Source organism: Trichomycterus rosablanca, chromosome 18, assembly GCF_030014385.1.
Source record: "Trichomycterus rosablanca isolate fTriRos1 chromosome 18, fTriRos1.hap1, whole genome shotgun sequence".
Taxonomy (NCBI): domain Eukaryota; kingdom Metazoa; phylum Chordata; class Actinopteri; order Siluriformes; family Trichomycteridae; genus Trichomycterus; species Trichomycterus rosablanca.
In genome coordinates, this window is record NC_086005.1 from 1000740 (window position 1) to 1016374 (window position 15635).

A 15635-nucleotide genomic window follows, 5' to 3' on the forward strand; every position below is an offset into this window, starting at 1 on the left:
CACTGTAGTGGACACCCCTCCATTTCCACTTTGGGCTCTGCTTTATAGTGGTTCAGACATTGTTCTATAGACTCTTCCACTTTATCAGTATCTGTATCAGAAGAACCCAGCAAGAAGACAGACCTTCTCTTCTTTCAAGGCCGTTATACAGGCTTGAACCTCACTAAATAGACTGGATCATCGTTTGAGGGCTACACATAAACAAGTGGCATAAAGCTGCAACACCACTAAATAGCAGACATAGAAAGCACAGGATGTTTTAAACATGTTAGTAAATTGTTACAGAGACAGACACTCGCTACTTTCCTGTCTGTATGTACAAATGCCTGCATACACATAGATGATCCAGGGAAGAGTGAGCAAGATGATTACACAGGGGAATGTGGAAAACTTTCGAATCCCATAAGTGGACAGAGAGCAGGAACAGACACACACATAAATACATGTGAAGAAAGATTAAACACACACACAAACATGGTCCAAAGTAAACACCCAGCTGCGTTAATTGCGTTCATTTTTTTTAACGCGTTAAATACTTCTGTGTTTACTTGGGTTTTCTTTGTGTAGCGCAACTATCTTTCTTCTTTCTCTGGGACAAAAATCTGAACAAAATGAGGCACCACAAGCTTATTTTTTATTTGGAAAAGCAAGGGAAAAAACATTAATCTAAAAACCAGTCTGGGATCTTTGTTAAAAACACCTGCTGATAATTGAGCTGGTCTGTAGGCAGATTGCAGCAGATTCTTTCTTCCAGGCCTCAACTTCTCTGTAACTGAAGTTCCTTTTTTTCTTCTTTTCTTTTTTGTTCTAACTGGGTACGACCTTTTGCTCGCTCTGACTGAGGGCAGGCTTTTTGGCAGGTCTAGCAAATAAAACTTTAGACGCAATTTCCAAACGGTGCCATGCCCACATAACTTCTGTCAACCTTCAAACAGAAAACTTTCACTAGTTTGGGCCTCTAGAAGGTGATCTGAGACCTTTTGTCACAAAAACATTCAGTTGTTTTTTTTGTTCCACTAAAACTGTTATAGCTGCAAATGTGTTGATAGAGAAAGGAAACGTATGTACAAAGATTAATTTAGATAATACTCCCAACCTGTTTTTTTGCTGTCAGCTGCTCATGTATTTAGGTGTTTTTGCCACAGTGAATTATTCTGGTCTATATACTTGATTATGACACAGTTTTATACAGGATGCTCTTTATTGTGTAACCCTCTATATTAGAATATGATGTCTGTACTGTCTGTTACCTCATCCTAACCTACTTAGGAAACTTGTTTTTCTACTCACTTGAGAGGTAAACCTGTTTTTTTTTTTTTTTTTTTTTTTCAATGTTACTTATAAAACCTGTTTTCACACACTTTAGAACCCCTGGCTTTGGCTGAAGCTCATCTGCAGAGTGGACCAGGATTTTTCCTGATCAGCTGAACTCCTGCCAGGACTGAAAGGGCTTCCGAGGTGGCAGGATGATGATTTAAATAGCTGAGCAATGAGGTGGTTCTTTTATATTTTGCTACATGTTGCATAGATTAGTATTGTTGTGGTCATTTGTGTGCTTTATGTGTCATTTAGAATATTTTGCTTGATAAATATACAGTATATACACACGTTGAATTTTAATCCTCTGCCTCATTTTGATTCCTGAAAGGTTCTGTCCTGTTTTAAGTCTGTTTGGAGATAAGTAATAACGTTGTTAGAGTTGTTTCAGTGATCCTCAACATCTTCATACTTCATCTGTTAGTTTGATTTCTTTATTGAAAGTATTATTTGTAAGTGTGTTTAGACACGACACATTTCCAGGGTGAGATGAAGCTTACTCACCATTTTCACTCTAAGTTGAGAAGTTTTGTTTCACATCAAACCAACAACAATCAAAAGCACATTAATGCAGTAAAACATGAGTTTTTCAGGTCCATGAATGACACACGTGTGTGTTTTGTATTCTGTTCCCCTGTAGAAGTAAATCTGAATTATTTAATAATCTGTTTCTCAGAAACACTCATGTTCATATTTAGACTCTCATAGATTTCTCTGAAACCGCACCTTTACCCAAAGATCTTTTGTATTAAGAACAACCAGGGAGTCATTTTGGGTCAAGCCTAGTGTCAAAATTGTAATTTTAGCTTTGTGTTGTGATTATTTTTCTAATTTCTAATTGCTTAAAGTGGACTGGTTAAGCCAGCGTAATTATTTTACTACGAGATCAAAAACACTGTAATTACAAACACATAATACAGCAGCAACTTGGGCGGTATTTTCCTAATTCACTGATACCTTTTAAGTCAGAATGATTTATAAGAAGATGGTTTATAAGTGAAACTTGCTTAAGCTCCTGACGCTGTGCGTGAACAGCAGGGACAAACTGAAGTTCAACCTGCAGAAGCATCATGGAGAGAAAAGGTAAGTTAGATATTTTACACCTTTACAATTTTGTTTTAAAATGTGCTTTAGCATGTTATCTGTATGTGTATTTATTTACAGAGTTCCTACAGACATACATATTTACATAATTAATTACTCCTGCTGTACATGATGTTCAAACCTTATGAACTTTTTAAGGTTGACCAGGGTTCAATTTGAGAACTGTCTCAGTAAAATCAACGGCATTATTGTGTTTGTAACATAATCTTGTGTTATAACCGTAACTTATAAAACATTCAATTCATTTCTTTAAGGTTTGTCTTAACGATAGCACTGATAGACCTTTGCCATAACACATTTGTAGTACACAAACCACACACACACCAGCAACTATATAATGCAATATATTAATGCTCATGGTTTAAGATTGGGATGTAAAATAAGCACATGGTCAAGTGTCACCCGAGGAGGATGGAGGTCTCTGCTGAGTCTGGTTCCTCTCAAGGTTTCTTCCTGTAATTTTAAGGGAGTTCTTCCTGCCACTGTCGCCCTCGGCTTGTTCAACAGGGGTTTTTGGTTTGTTGGTCCTGGTTTATGTAAAGTTGCTTTGAGACAATGTCTATTGTAAAAAGCGCTATATAAATAAATTTTGACTTGAAGTGTCTGAATCAGGTTAATTAAAAGATTTTTTTAATGTACATATTTAACCTGCTGTTTTATTTTTTATTTTACAGGCCAAACACCAAATTTTTACCTGATATTTGTCACCCTTTTGCACATTCCTACGTGCTCGGTGGATTCACAAGAGGTCTTTAATATCTCAGAAACCCTGGTACAGGTAACGCTTGTTTTGTCTTAACCTCCACAGTGACTCGTAACCTAAATCGATCAGAGAATCTCTGCAGGCTTTTAATTAAAATCATGAGCTCTGTGAGAAGGTGACACCTAATAAATAAATAAAGCAATTCAGATTTCTAAACTGACGTCACTTTCACAACCAAATCAGGAAAACATTGAAGTTTTGGTTCTGGTATTAAAATGGACGTGAATTGTTTTAGATTTTAATCTCAGTTTATTTTGTGACATTATTTTATTTGAATTAGATTATAAAAATAAAATACAATTATAGGAGACCAGAAAAAAAATCAATAAATTTGTGATGTAGTCTAATAACACAATAAACACTGTATATCTAGTACATAGTGTGTACCAACACCATAACTACACTCTACAAAATAAATGAAGGCAACGTTTTGCATTAGTCTTTTTGAGTTATGCCAACTGCTCGTAGAATTACGGTGATCCAACACAATTTTAAGTTTGGTGGATTAGCTTTTCATAATTTAGTAAAAATCATTTTTAAATAACATGATTTTAATAACTGTCAACATGAACAGATATTTCTAAGTTGAATGAATATTAAAGAAATCAAGCTGTCCATTTGTTTCTACTTAATATTTATTACATTTTTAAATACTATTGTAGCCTAAAATCTTTAAACATTAATTTAAATGTTTGACTAGCTCCTAGCTATATGTGCCTGTAGCGGATATAACACTTTCTATGACAGATTTAACAAAAGCTAGATGACTGGTTAGCTCGCTAATTTGCACAGCAGTCTCTCTCTCTCCTACCGAACTTCAACTTCAAAGTGGTTATAACACGGTCTATGGTGAACTTAAAAAAAAGCAGCCTAGCTAACTAGCTAATTACTGTGTGAATACCAACCTTCCTTCAATATAGCAGCAAATCAGGAGTTAATCCATCACAAAAGCAATGTTACCCGGCTGTGTGGGTCATAAAAATGTTTGCAAAGGTTCGAACACCTTGCTTATGAAAAACGTGCTCCGTTTTTCATGAATTGTCCACAATCAAGAGAAGAGGACCAGGCATATGCAGGGGAATTCCAATTTGTCTGTGTGGGCGGGGCAAGTTGCTAGAAGCTGAATTTTGTTCTTTATTATTTAATCGAATATGTTAAGTTCAGGTTAGTCATGATATTGTTGTTTTATCAAAACTCAATCAAATAAAACAACTGCAAGTAAAACATCTGGTGTATTTTTGTTCATATTTGGCGATTTTAAGGAGGATTGGATAATTAGCATGATGTTTGGGTGCTTATAGGGTATTTAAAGACAGGTGAGTGGGTGTTAGAACATCTTTTTAAAGAAATGTTGCTGCTCAGCTTCCAGCATATATAGTAGATGAGAAATGTGAGCCTATGCCTAAACGTAGTTACATTTTAATGATGAAATAACCCAAAGCTAAGGTGGTAATGGTTATTGAAAAATATTAGTATTACTATTATTAGTAATACATTTAAATTAGTCACAATTTTCTTTTCTTTTATTATCTTTGTTGGGTAATTTTAGTGGAACTCCAAACTATAATGTGTGTAGTGTTATAACACTTGTGATGTGGTTTGCTGTGCCAGCACGTATATATTTTGTGTTGTACTTTGGGTGACCCCTTAGATTTATTTTGGTAGGGTTCATTGTAGTTATGTATTTATTTTTCTTTATTTTTGTTTGTTTCAGTTTGTAGGAGTGTTCTTTGTGTCATATAACCTGCAATCAAAATATTGGGCCTTTTAGTTTAGTTTTAATTGTACTGTATTTGTTAGATGTGTTTTATGACTTGTCTTGAGAATATTGGTTTGGAGAAATAAACACAAACCTCTTGTTACTATTTGAACCTGAGTGCCTTTCCACCTTTTTTGGGGTAAATATTTCTCTGGGTGAAATTCCCAGGGTGGGGTTGTCTGTAGTGATTGCTTACAATTGCAAAGATTGTAATCTATCCCACAGTTGGTACAGCCACATATGCACCTCTGATTATGTGCTATAATGCACTATAATTACAAGCTGTATGATTTATTTACTGGTAATAGAGTAATAGAACAGCTATTTCCTGATTCCTGTTCCTTAAATAGATTTTAACATGGTGCTCCTCCCAGTAATTATACATCTTAACTTTACAACACCTCACTGAGTATTTCCAAGCAGGCAATATGAATGTTTTTTATATTCTACCAGTGATGTTTACACACTATATGGCCAGAAGTATGTGGACACCCCTCCTAATAGTTGTTTCTGCCACACTCACTGCTAACTGGTGTATATAAAATGATAGTGTACAGTGTCATGGCTTGTTGGGCAGCCTGATCATTTTTTTTGTTTAATGGTTTTTTTTTTTCTGTCACCTTATGAAATTTGTTTTCGCATACTTGAGCTCCCCTAAGGTCAACATGTGTATACATTTATATATATATATACAGTGTATCACAAAAGTGAGTACACCCCTCACATTTTTGCAAATATTTCATTATATCTTTTCATGGGACAACACTATAGACATGAAACTTGGATATAACTTAGAGTAGTCAGTGTACAGCTTGTATAGCAGTGTAGATTTACTGTCTTCTGAAAATAACTCAACACACAGCCATTAATGTCTAAATAGCTGCAACATAAGTGAGTACACCCCACAGTGAACATGTCCAAATTGTGCCCAAATGTGTCGATGTCCCTCCCTGGTGCCATGTGTCAAGGTCCCAGGTGTAAATGGGGAGCAGGGCTGTTAAATTTGGTGTTTTGGGTACAATTCTCTCATACTGGCCACTGGATATTCAACATGGCACCTCATGGCAAAGAACTCTCTGAGGATGTGAGAAATAGAATTGTTGCTCTCCACAAAGATGGCCTGGGCTATAAGAAGATTGCTAACACCCTGAAACTGAGCTACAGCACGGTGGCCAAGGTCATACAGCGGTTTTCCAGGACAGGTTCCACTCGGAACAGGCTTCGCCAGGGTCGACCAAAGAAGTCGAGTCCACGTGTTCGGCGTCATATCCAGAGGTCGGCTTTAAAAAATAGACACATGAGTGCTGCCAGCATTGCTGCAGAGGTTGAAGACGTGGGAGGTCAGCCTGTCAGTGCTCAGACCATACGCCGCACACTGCATCAACTCGGTCTGCATGGTCGTCATCCCAGAAGGAAGCTGACGCACAAGGAAGCCCGCAAACAGTTTGCTGAAGACAAGCAGTCCAAGAACATGGATTACTGGAATGCCCTGTGGTCTGACGAGACCAAGATAAACTTGTTTGGCTCAGATGGTGTCCAGCATGTGTGGCGGCGCCCTGGTGAGAAGTACCAAGACAACTGTATCTTGCCTACAGTCAAGCATGGTGGTGGTAGCATCATGGTCTTGGGCTGCATGAGTGTTGCTGGCACTGGGGAGCTGCAGTTCATTGAGGGAAAACATGAATTCCAACATGTACTGTGACATTCTGAAACAGAGCATGATCCCCTCCCTTCGAAAACTGGCATGGCAGTTTTCCAACAGGATAACGACCCCAAACACAACCTCCAAGATGACAACTGCCTTGCTGAGGAAGCTGAAGGTAAAGGTGATGGACTAAACCCAATTGAGCACCTGTGGCGCATCCTCAAGTGGAAGGTGGAGGAGTTCAAGGTGTCTAACATCCACCAGCTCCGTGATGTCATCATGGAGGAGTGGAAGAGGATTCCAGTAGCAACCTGTGCAGCTCTGGTGAATTCCATGCCCAGGAGGGTTAAGGCAGTGCTGAATAATAATGGTGGTCACACAAAATATTGACACTTTGGGCACAATTTGGACATGTTCACTGTGGGGTGTACTCACTTATGTTGCAGCTATTTAGACATTAATGGCTGTGTGTTGAGTTATTTTCAGAAGACAGTAAATCTACACTGATATACAAGCTGTACACTGACTACTCTAAGTTATATCCAAGTTTTAGTTCTAGTGTTGTCCCATGAAAAGATATAATGAAATATTTGCAGAAATGTGAGGGGTGTACTCACTTTTGTGATACACTGTATATATATATATGTTAACCCTTATTCCTCTGACACATTATTGATTCCTAAAAAGCTTCTGTCCTGTTTATGATTGTTTGCAGAAATTTGCTTAAACTGAGTTAAAACACCCTCCTTGAGACCGACACTAAGAGAGGCTGACATTGTTAGACGTGCTAATTTTTGACATCATTGTTAGACTTTCAATTTTAGTAGTCAACTGTTAATTTACTTCTTTAACCTATAACTTAATATTGTTTTAAAATATGTATCTTACAATATGGTTTTATTATTTTATTTTTAGTTTAACTGCACAGACGGACTACAGCCTCACATAAGACAAAAACGAGCAGGTAAACAAAAAATTCCTAAAAAAACCAAAATAAGTAACAGTTTATATGAAGTTTATATCCTCAGTGAGTCTTCATTAAACATTCATAAATATTATCTTATATTTTATAAATCACTGACTGATGCACTATTGTTTTAATACATATTTTTTCATTTAGTCAGTTTATTTAGAAGGTTTATATGCCAGATAAACAGAGACATTTATTATTAAATATTTGTTTAAACATTTTAAAAGTATACTCCAGTTCTCTAAATGTAACCTGTGACATATTATTATTATTATTATTATTATTATTATTATTATTATTATACTATATTACTATAACTGTACTTGTGCTTTTTGGATAATGCTTCTTCAAACATGATTTTTTTCCTAATAAGCCACAACAGTCACATAGCCAAAAGTATTTAGCTGCCTGTTTAATTTTGTGCAGATTGTATTGCACAGTTAGTTTATATTTGATGAGTTTAAAAGAGTTATCATGTTGTGCAAAAGTTTAAACATTCTACAAGGTCTGTATTTAGCAATTAACACATCAAATAACTTTTGTTGCCGGTGGTTTAGACATTAATGGCTTTATATTGAGTTATTTTGAGGGAAGAATAAATTTACACTGTTATATAAGCTGCACACAGACTACTTTTCATTGTGTCAAAGTGTCATTTTGTCAGTGTTGTCCCATGAAAAGATATACTTAAATATTTGCAGAAATGTGAGGGGTGTACTCACTTTTGTGATACACTGTATATAAATATCACATTTTGCAATCAGGTTTTGTATTGGCTAGAATTGTTTTCCTATGGATTTACACCAACTTATTCTTGCACTCATGTTCTTTTTATCAAATAATTTTTCAAACATACTTTTAGTCATTGTGGCCAAAGAGTAAAGTTAATTAATCAAAGTTTATTAGGTCAGGGTTTGAGTTAGTTATATAATAAATGTTTAATAATTGTACATATTTGATCTAGTGTTTATATAATCTGATTTACTCTTTTTACAGACTACTATGTTTTAAGTTATTCAATGAAAATAAACCAAACTTTTGACGTTACCCTCTCCAACACTACAAGTGACATGTACAAAAATTATAAAGAAACAATCGAGAAAAGTGTAAGTGTTACATCTATTATTATTATTATTATCATCATTATTATTACTATTATTATTATTGTTATTATTATTATTATCATTACTGTATTCATATATTACTATTATTATTATTATCATTATTATTATTAAGCAGTATTAGTAATAAAATTATATACTTTTGATTACAGAACTAAAACAAAGCTCTGTGAATGTAACTGAAGTATTTATGTACTTATTTTTATAGATCAATAACAGTTACTCAGCTGTACCAGGATACTTGGGATCTACAACAGTGACAGGTTTTAGGTAAAAATCATTTATTACATCATTTCATGTTAAATATTTATTATTAATCTGTGAGCTGGTGTGGTGTGATGGTTAAAGCAGTTAAAGCCATTATACACAAAACACTTTGATGGATGGACAGACGATCAGTGTTAATCTATCTATCTATCTATCTATCTATCTATCTATCTATCTATCTATCTATCTATCTATCTATCTATCTATCTATCTATCTATCTATCTATCTATCTATCTATCTATCTATCTATCTATCTATCTATCTATCTAAACATGACGTGTGTGTTAACATGGTGTGTGTGTGTGTGTGTGTGTGTGTGTGTGTGTGTGTGTGTGTGTGTGTGTGTGTGTGTGTGTTTAACAGGTCCGGCAGTGTGATTGTAGACTACAATGTTACAGCATCAAGTGATAAACTTCATTTGACTTCAGCAAACTCAGATGTTGTTAAATATCTCACTGTAGACGGATTTGATGTGTTCAGAGATTCATTCATACAGAGAGGTAGGTTCAGTTCAAACCATTCATTTAATGATCACTGTTGTATAAATGAGATATAAATCTGCTTTATATATAAATAAAGATATAAATCCATCAAACTATTTGTGGTTTGAATTTGTTTTACAGTCCAGTGGACTAACTCGCTGCTCCTTTACACCACAAATGGTTTGATTTATTAAATGACGGGTGTGTAAATGTTGTGCATGTTTCTGGATTTCAGTGTATGGTGGACTGTATAAGTCAGAGTTTAATGATGTCCACATTTATCCTGGAGAAAATCTAAACCTGAAGTGTAACAACTCAACAAATAAAATCATAACCTGGACTCTAAATGGGCTAAAGATACTGAGTTCAAATGAAACCTACAACATCAACAACGTTACATCTAATCACAGTGGTAAGTTAGTAATATTCTAGTTCTGTCATGTTAACTAACTTTATTTATTTATTTACTGATTTAATAATGAATGATGTGCTGTTCAGGATTTGTTTGTATATACAGAACCAGTCAAATGTTTGGACATTTATTCTCATTTATTGTTTTTTCTTACTTTGAATTGTTTCCTACACTGTAGATTAATACTGAAGAGATCAGAACTATGAAGGAACACAAATAAATAGGGATAGTTTGACTGCATCTATTAAAAAACATGTCGTCTCATGCCAAGGTTTGCTGTCAGATAACTCGTCTAAAGGTCCTTTCACACCACGTTTTTTGGCCTGATTTTCGGCGACTGGTTGGCGCTAGATTTGCCGGCTAGGGAGCAACTCGGCGTTCTCTTGGTGATCGAATCTCGGCTCTCAATCGCTGTGTGTGAACTATTCAACAGCTCAATCCGAGCGACCGAGATGAGATATTCAGCTTGTTAAATATCTGGATCTGAGTCTCACAACTGGCAATGACTGCTATGTCGAACAGCCAATGAGAACGCACGACACGGTGGGACAGGAAACACAGAATAATATAGTTTATATCAGAACACATCGACACACACAAGTTTTATAGTATTTCTGAGCTTATCATTCTCTTTAAAACATAATACCCACGCTGCATTGCAAAAAATATTTATTAACCTTCAACTCACTACAGAACAATCGTGTTGCCAAATCCACTTAGATTCATTTATTTTTCCTCTTTGATTTTACGCTGCACATCAGCGCACAAACTTTGATCTCTTGCTACTTGTTGACGTGCATTTTTGGACGTGGTATCATTAAACCCCTCGTCCCAGATAGATGGTGTAGTGTGTGACCCCCCATCACGACCAGTAGTGTTAAATACACACCGAGTTGAAAGACTCCCGATTACAAGAGATCCAGTCATGTAGTGTGAACTTGATATAAGAATCACCAAGAGGAGGTCTGTCATAAATTAGTAGCCTTCACACTGTAGGTGACTCTGTGCCCAGTGAAGCTGGTTTATATTAATCTCATGTTTATAAGCTCTTGTGCCCTAAAGCCTGATTTGTTGTGCCACCTGATGTTTTTTAGGTGAATATTCCTGCTCAACATATGAGAACTCGATGCTCTATGTGGTCTGGCAGAGAATTACAGTCCGGCCATATCCTGAAATCCAAGTGAGCAATGAGAAGGTGATTTCCTGTGATGTTACGACCGTCTCTCTGCAATGCTGCGTTCAGGACGGTTATACAGTGGAATGGAGCAACTCGGGTTGTACCAACAATTCAGCAGGTCATACACACAACCTTTTTCATTCAATGTGATAAATTAGCAGTACATTATTAAAAACATGCTTTCTACAGTTACAGTTAAAGCTTTATATGATTAAAAGTATTTGGCCAGAGACAACTCCATAATAATGGATTTGGAATGAAACTCATGCTCAGGTGTCCACTTACTTTTGACCAAATAGTGCAGAAGGATTTATGGAGCAGTTTTATCAGCAGTTTCAATTTAAAGTTTATTGGTTAGAAGCTGTTACAGATCAGCTAAACGTAACAAAGTAAAATACATTTTTTACAGCACAAGGCTGCATTTCATGTGAATATCAGATGAACGAAACGAGGTGCCAAGGTGCCACACCAGATCCAGCTGAAGTCTCGTGCCAACTCAATTCAGCTGCCAGTGGAGGTTTTAACAGATCAAACAAGATCAAAATTACCACACAGACAGGTGAGTATTTTATTTCATTATATTTAGTTTCATTACAGTTTATTATGATTAAGAGATGTTAAGTCCATTCGGACTCCTGACCATCATGTGGATATGTGGAGTTTATCTAGAACATCGGGTCTTCTGTTTGGGTCTTCAGGCTTCTTAATGGCTTAAAGTTTGAATGATGATAAAATGTGCAAATGTAAGTTTTTGCCGTTTGGTGTTTTGTGTGTTCTCGTCACAGGTCACCACCCTGTTAGAACTGACAGCACTTTGTTTTTGAGCTTGATTGTAGTGGTTTGATGATATAATGTCTCACACACATAAAATAAAATGCTTTTACCACCCAAGTTCCCCAAGTTATCGAGAGTCCCGTTAATGGACCTGTACGTTTAAAGGCTTTACCATCGTTGGTAGCAGCTCAGAAGAGTGTGTGGAGTTGGATGTTGGTGTGTAGAGATGGTTAAGGCAGGAAATACAGAAGAATGAAAATCAGGGGCCAGATACCTTAGCAACGACCCTGGGTGTGTGGACGGGGTGACCAGGAACAATACAGCGTGTTCTGTTATGGAATATTCCAGAAGTTATTAACTATCATATAATATCATATAATTTATCATGATGCTCCCACTTCTGAATTCCACTGTGGGTTTGGAGTTCTTGTTAATCCTGTACACATATACAGCATCTAAATATTACTATACTTTATCTTAAAAAGGGGTTCATGCTCGTTTTAACCACCACAGTAAATACAGTCAATACAGTAAACATAACTGAAGCCACCACAACAGCTTCAACAGCATCAACTACCATGATTAAGTTTTAATTTTATAATCTATATGAAGCTACACAGTATAAAGAGCTCAGTGATATTTTGGTCAACCACTACAGCACCAAAAAAGTCAGTTACTTAGTTTTATATACAGTATAATCTACACTATATATAATCTACACTATATATAATCTACACTATATATAATCTACACTATATCTACACTATTTATAATCTACACTATCTACACTATATATAATCTACACTATATCTACACTATATATAATCTACACTGTCTACACTATATATAATCTACACTATATCTAATCTACACTATATATAATCTACACTATCTACACTATATATAATCTACACTATATCTACACTATATATAATCTACACTATCTACACTATATATAATCTACACTATATCTAATCTACACTATATATAATGTACACTATCTACACTATATCTAATCTACACTATCTACACTATATCTAATCTACACTATATATAATCTACACTATATATAATGTACACTATCTACACTATATCTAATCTACACTATATATAATCTACACTATATATAATCTACACTATCTACACTATATCTAATCTACACTATATAATCTACACTATATATAATCTACACTATCTACACTATATCTAATCTACACTATATATAATGTACACTATCTACACTATATATAATCTACACTATATATAATGTACACTATATATAATCTACACTATCTACACTATATCTAATCTACACTATATATAATCTACACTATATATAATCTACACTATCTACACTATATCTAATCTACACTATATATAATGTACACTATCTACACTATATATAATCTACACTATATATAATCTACACTATATATAATGTACACTATCTACACTATATCTAATCTACACTATATATAATCTACACTATATATAATGTACACTATCTACACTATATCTAATCTACACTATATATAATCTACACTATCTACACTATATCTAATCTACACTATATATAATCTACACTATATATAATGTACACTATCTACACTATATCTAATCTACACTATATATAATCTACACTATATATAATCTACACTATATATAATGTACACTATCTACACTATATCTAATCTACACTATATATAATCTACACTATATATAATCTACACTATCTACACTATATCTAATCTACACTATATATAATCTACACTATATATAATGTACACTATCTACACTATATCTAATCTACACTATATATAATCTACACTATATATAATCTACACTATATATAATCTACACTATGTCTAATCTACACGATATCTAATCTACACTATCTACACTATATATAATCTACACTATATATAATCTACACTATATCTAATCTACACTATATATAATCTACACTATGTATAATCTACACTATCTACACTATATATAATCTACACTATATCTACACTATATATAATCCACACTATATCTAATCTACACTATATATAATCTACACTATCTACACTATATATAATCTACACTATATATAATCTACACTATATCTAATCTACACGATATCTAATCTACACTATCTACACTATATATAATCTACACTATATATAATCTACACTATATCTAATCTACACTATATCTAATCTACACTATATATAATTTACACTATATCATAAGTAGTTCATATCGTTTCACACATTTGATCTAGTGTTTATATAATCTGCTTTACTCTTTTTACAGACTACTATGTTTTAAGTTATTCAATGAAAATAAACCAAACTTTTGATGTTACCCTCTCCAACACTACAAGTGAAATGTACAAAAAACATAAAGAAACAATCGAGAAAAGTGTAAGTGTTACATCTATTATTATTGTTAGTATTTTTTTTTTATTATTATTTTTCTATTATGATTATTATTTTTTTATCATTATTGTTTTATTTATTTTAGTTTTTAATTATTATTTTTATCCTCATTATTTTATGAATATTATTATTATCCTTGTTTTTTTATTATTATTATAATCATTATTATTATTTGTATCACTATTTTTATCTTTATTATTATCATAATTATTATTAATACTATTTTTATTATTAATATTATTATTATTACATTATTATTTTTATCTTTTTTTTTATCCTTATATTATTATTTTCATTATTTTTACTATTACTATTATTATTATTATTATTATTATCATCATCATTGTTATTATTCTTCTTCCTTTTATTATTAATATTATTATTATCATTATTATTATTATTATTATAAGCAGCATTAGTAATAACATTTTATACTTTTGGTTACAAAACTAAAACAAAACTCTGTGAATGTAACTGAAATATTTATGTATTTATTTTTATAGATCCATAAGTGTTACTCAGCTGTACCAGGATACTTGGGCTCTACAACAGTGACAGGTTTTAGGTAAAAATCATTTATTACATCATTTCATGTTAAATATTTATGATTTATCTGTGAGCTGGTGTGGTGTGATGGTTAAAGTGGTTAAAGCCATTATACACAAAACACTTTGATGGATGGACAGACGATCAGTGTCAACTGATATCAGTAACGGCCCGTTCCATGTGAAGGGACTCGTGATCATGCAAACGAGCTGAACCGTTTTACACAAGGTTCAACAATGTCCCGTCTCACATACAGCATTCATCGGTAAGGCCCCCACCCCACCCCACCTCACACACACACACACACACACACACACACACACACACATTTAACTCTATGGACTCTAAGCTGACAAATTCCTCAGTGCCTTCATCCACCGTTTCATATATATACATACAGTATACGTATTAAATATATATACACTGTATGGTTGTGCAATATGTGTAGAGTTCTGTGTTTTGCTGCTGTAACGAAACAATTTCCCTCTGGATTAATAAAGTTCTATCTATCAGTCCGTCCATCCATCCATCCATCCATCCATCCATCCATCCATCCATCTATCTATCTATAACATGACGTGTGTGTGTGTGTGTGTGTGTGTGTGTGTGTGTGTTTAACAGGTCTGGCAGTGTGATTGTAGACTACAATGTTACAGCATCAAGTGATAAACTTCATTTGACTTCAGCAAACTCATGTCTTGTTAAATATCTCACTGCAGACGGATTTGATGTGTTCAGTGATTCATTCACACAGAGAGGTAGGTTCAGTTCAAACCATTCATTTAATGATCACTGTTGTATAAATGAGATATAAATCTGCTTTATATATAAATAAAGATATAAATACATCAAACTATTTGTGGTGTGAATT

At 34.0% G+C, this 15635-nt stretch overlaps 1 protein-coding gene across 1 annotated transcript in view; it reads left to right on the forward strand.

Annotated features, from left to right (window-relative positions):
• The first annotated feature begins 2387 nt into the window (after positions 1–2387).
• Positions 2388–15635, forward strand: part of LOC134332854 (adhesion G-protein coupled receptor F1-like) — a 38672-nt gene continuing 25424 nt past the window's right edge. The window contains exon 1 of the mRNA XM_063014687.1: positions 2388–2400. Coding sequence (XP_062870757.1) covers positions 2388–2400 — 13 coding nt within the window. The remainder of the gene's footprint in view (positions 2401–15635) is intronic.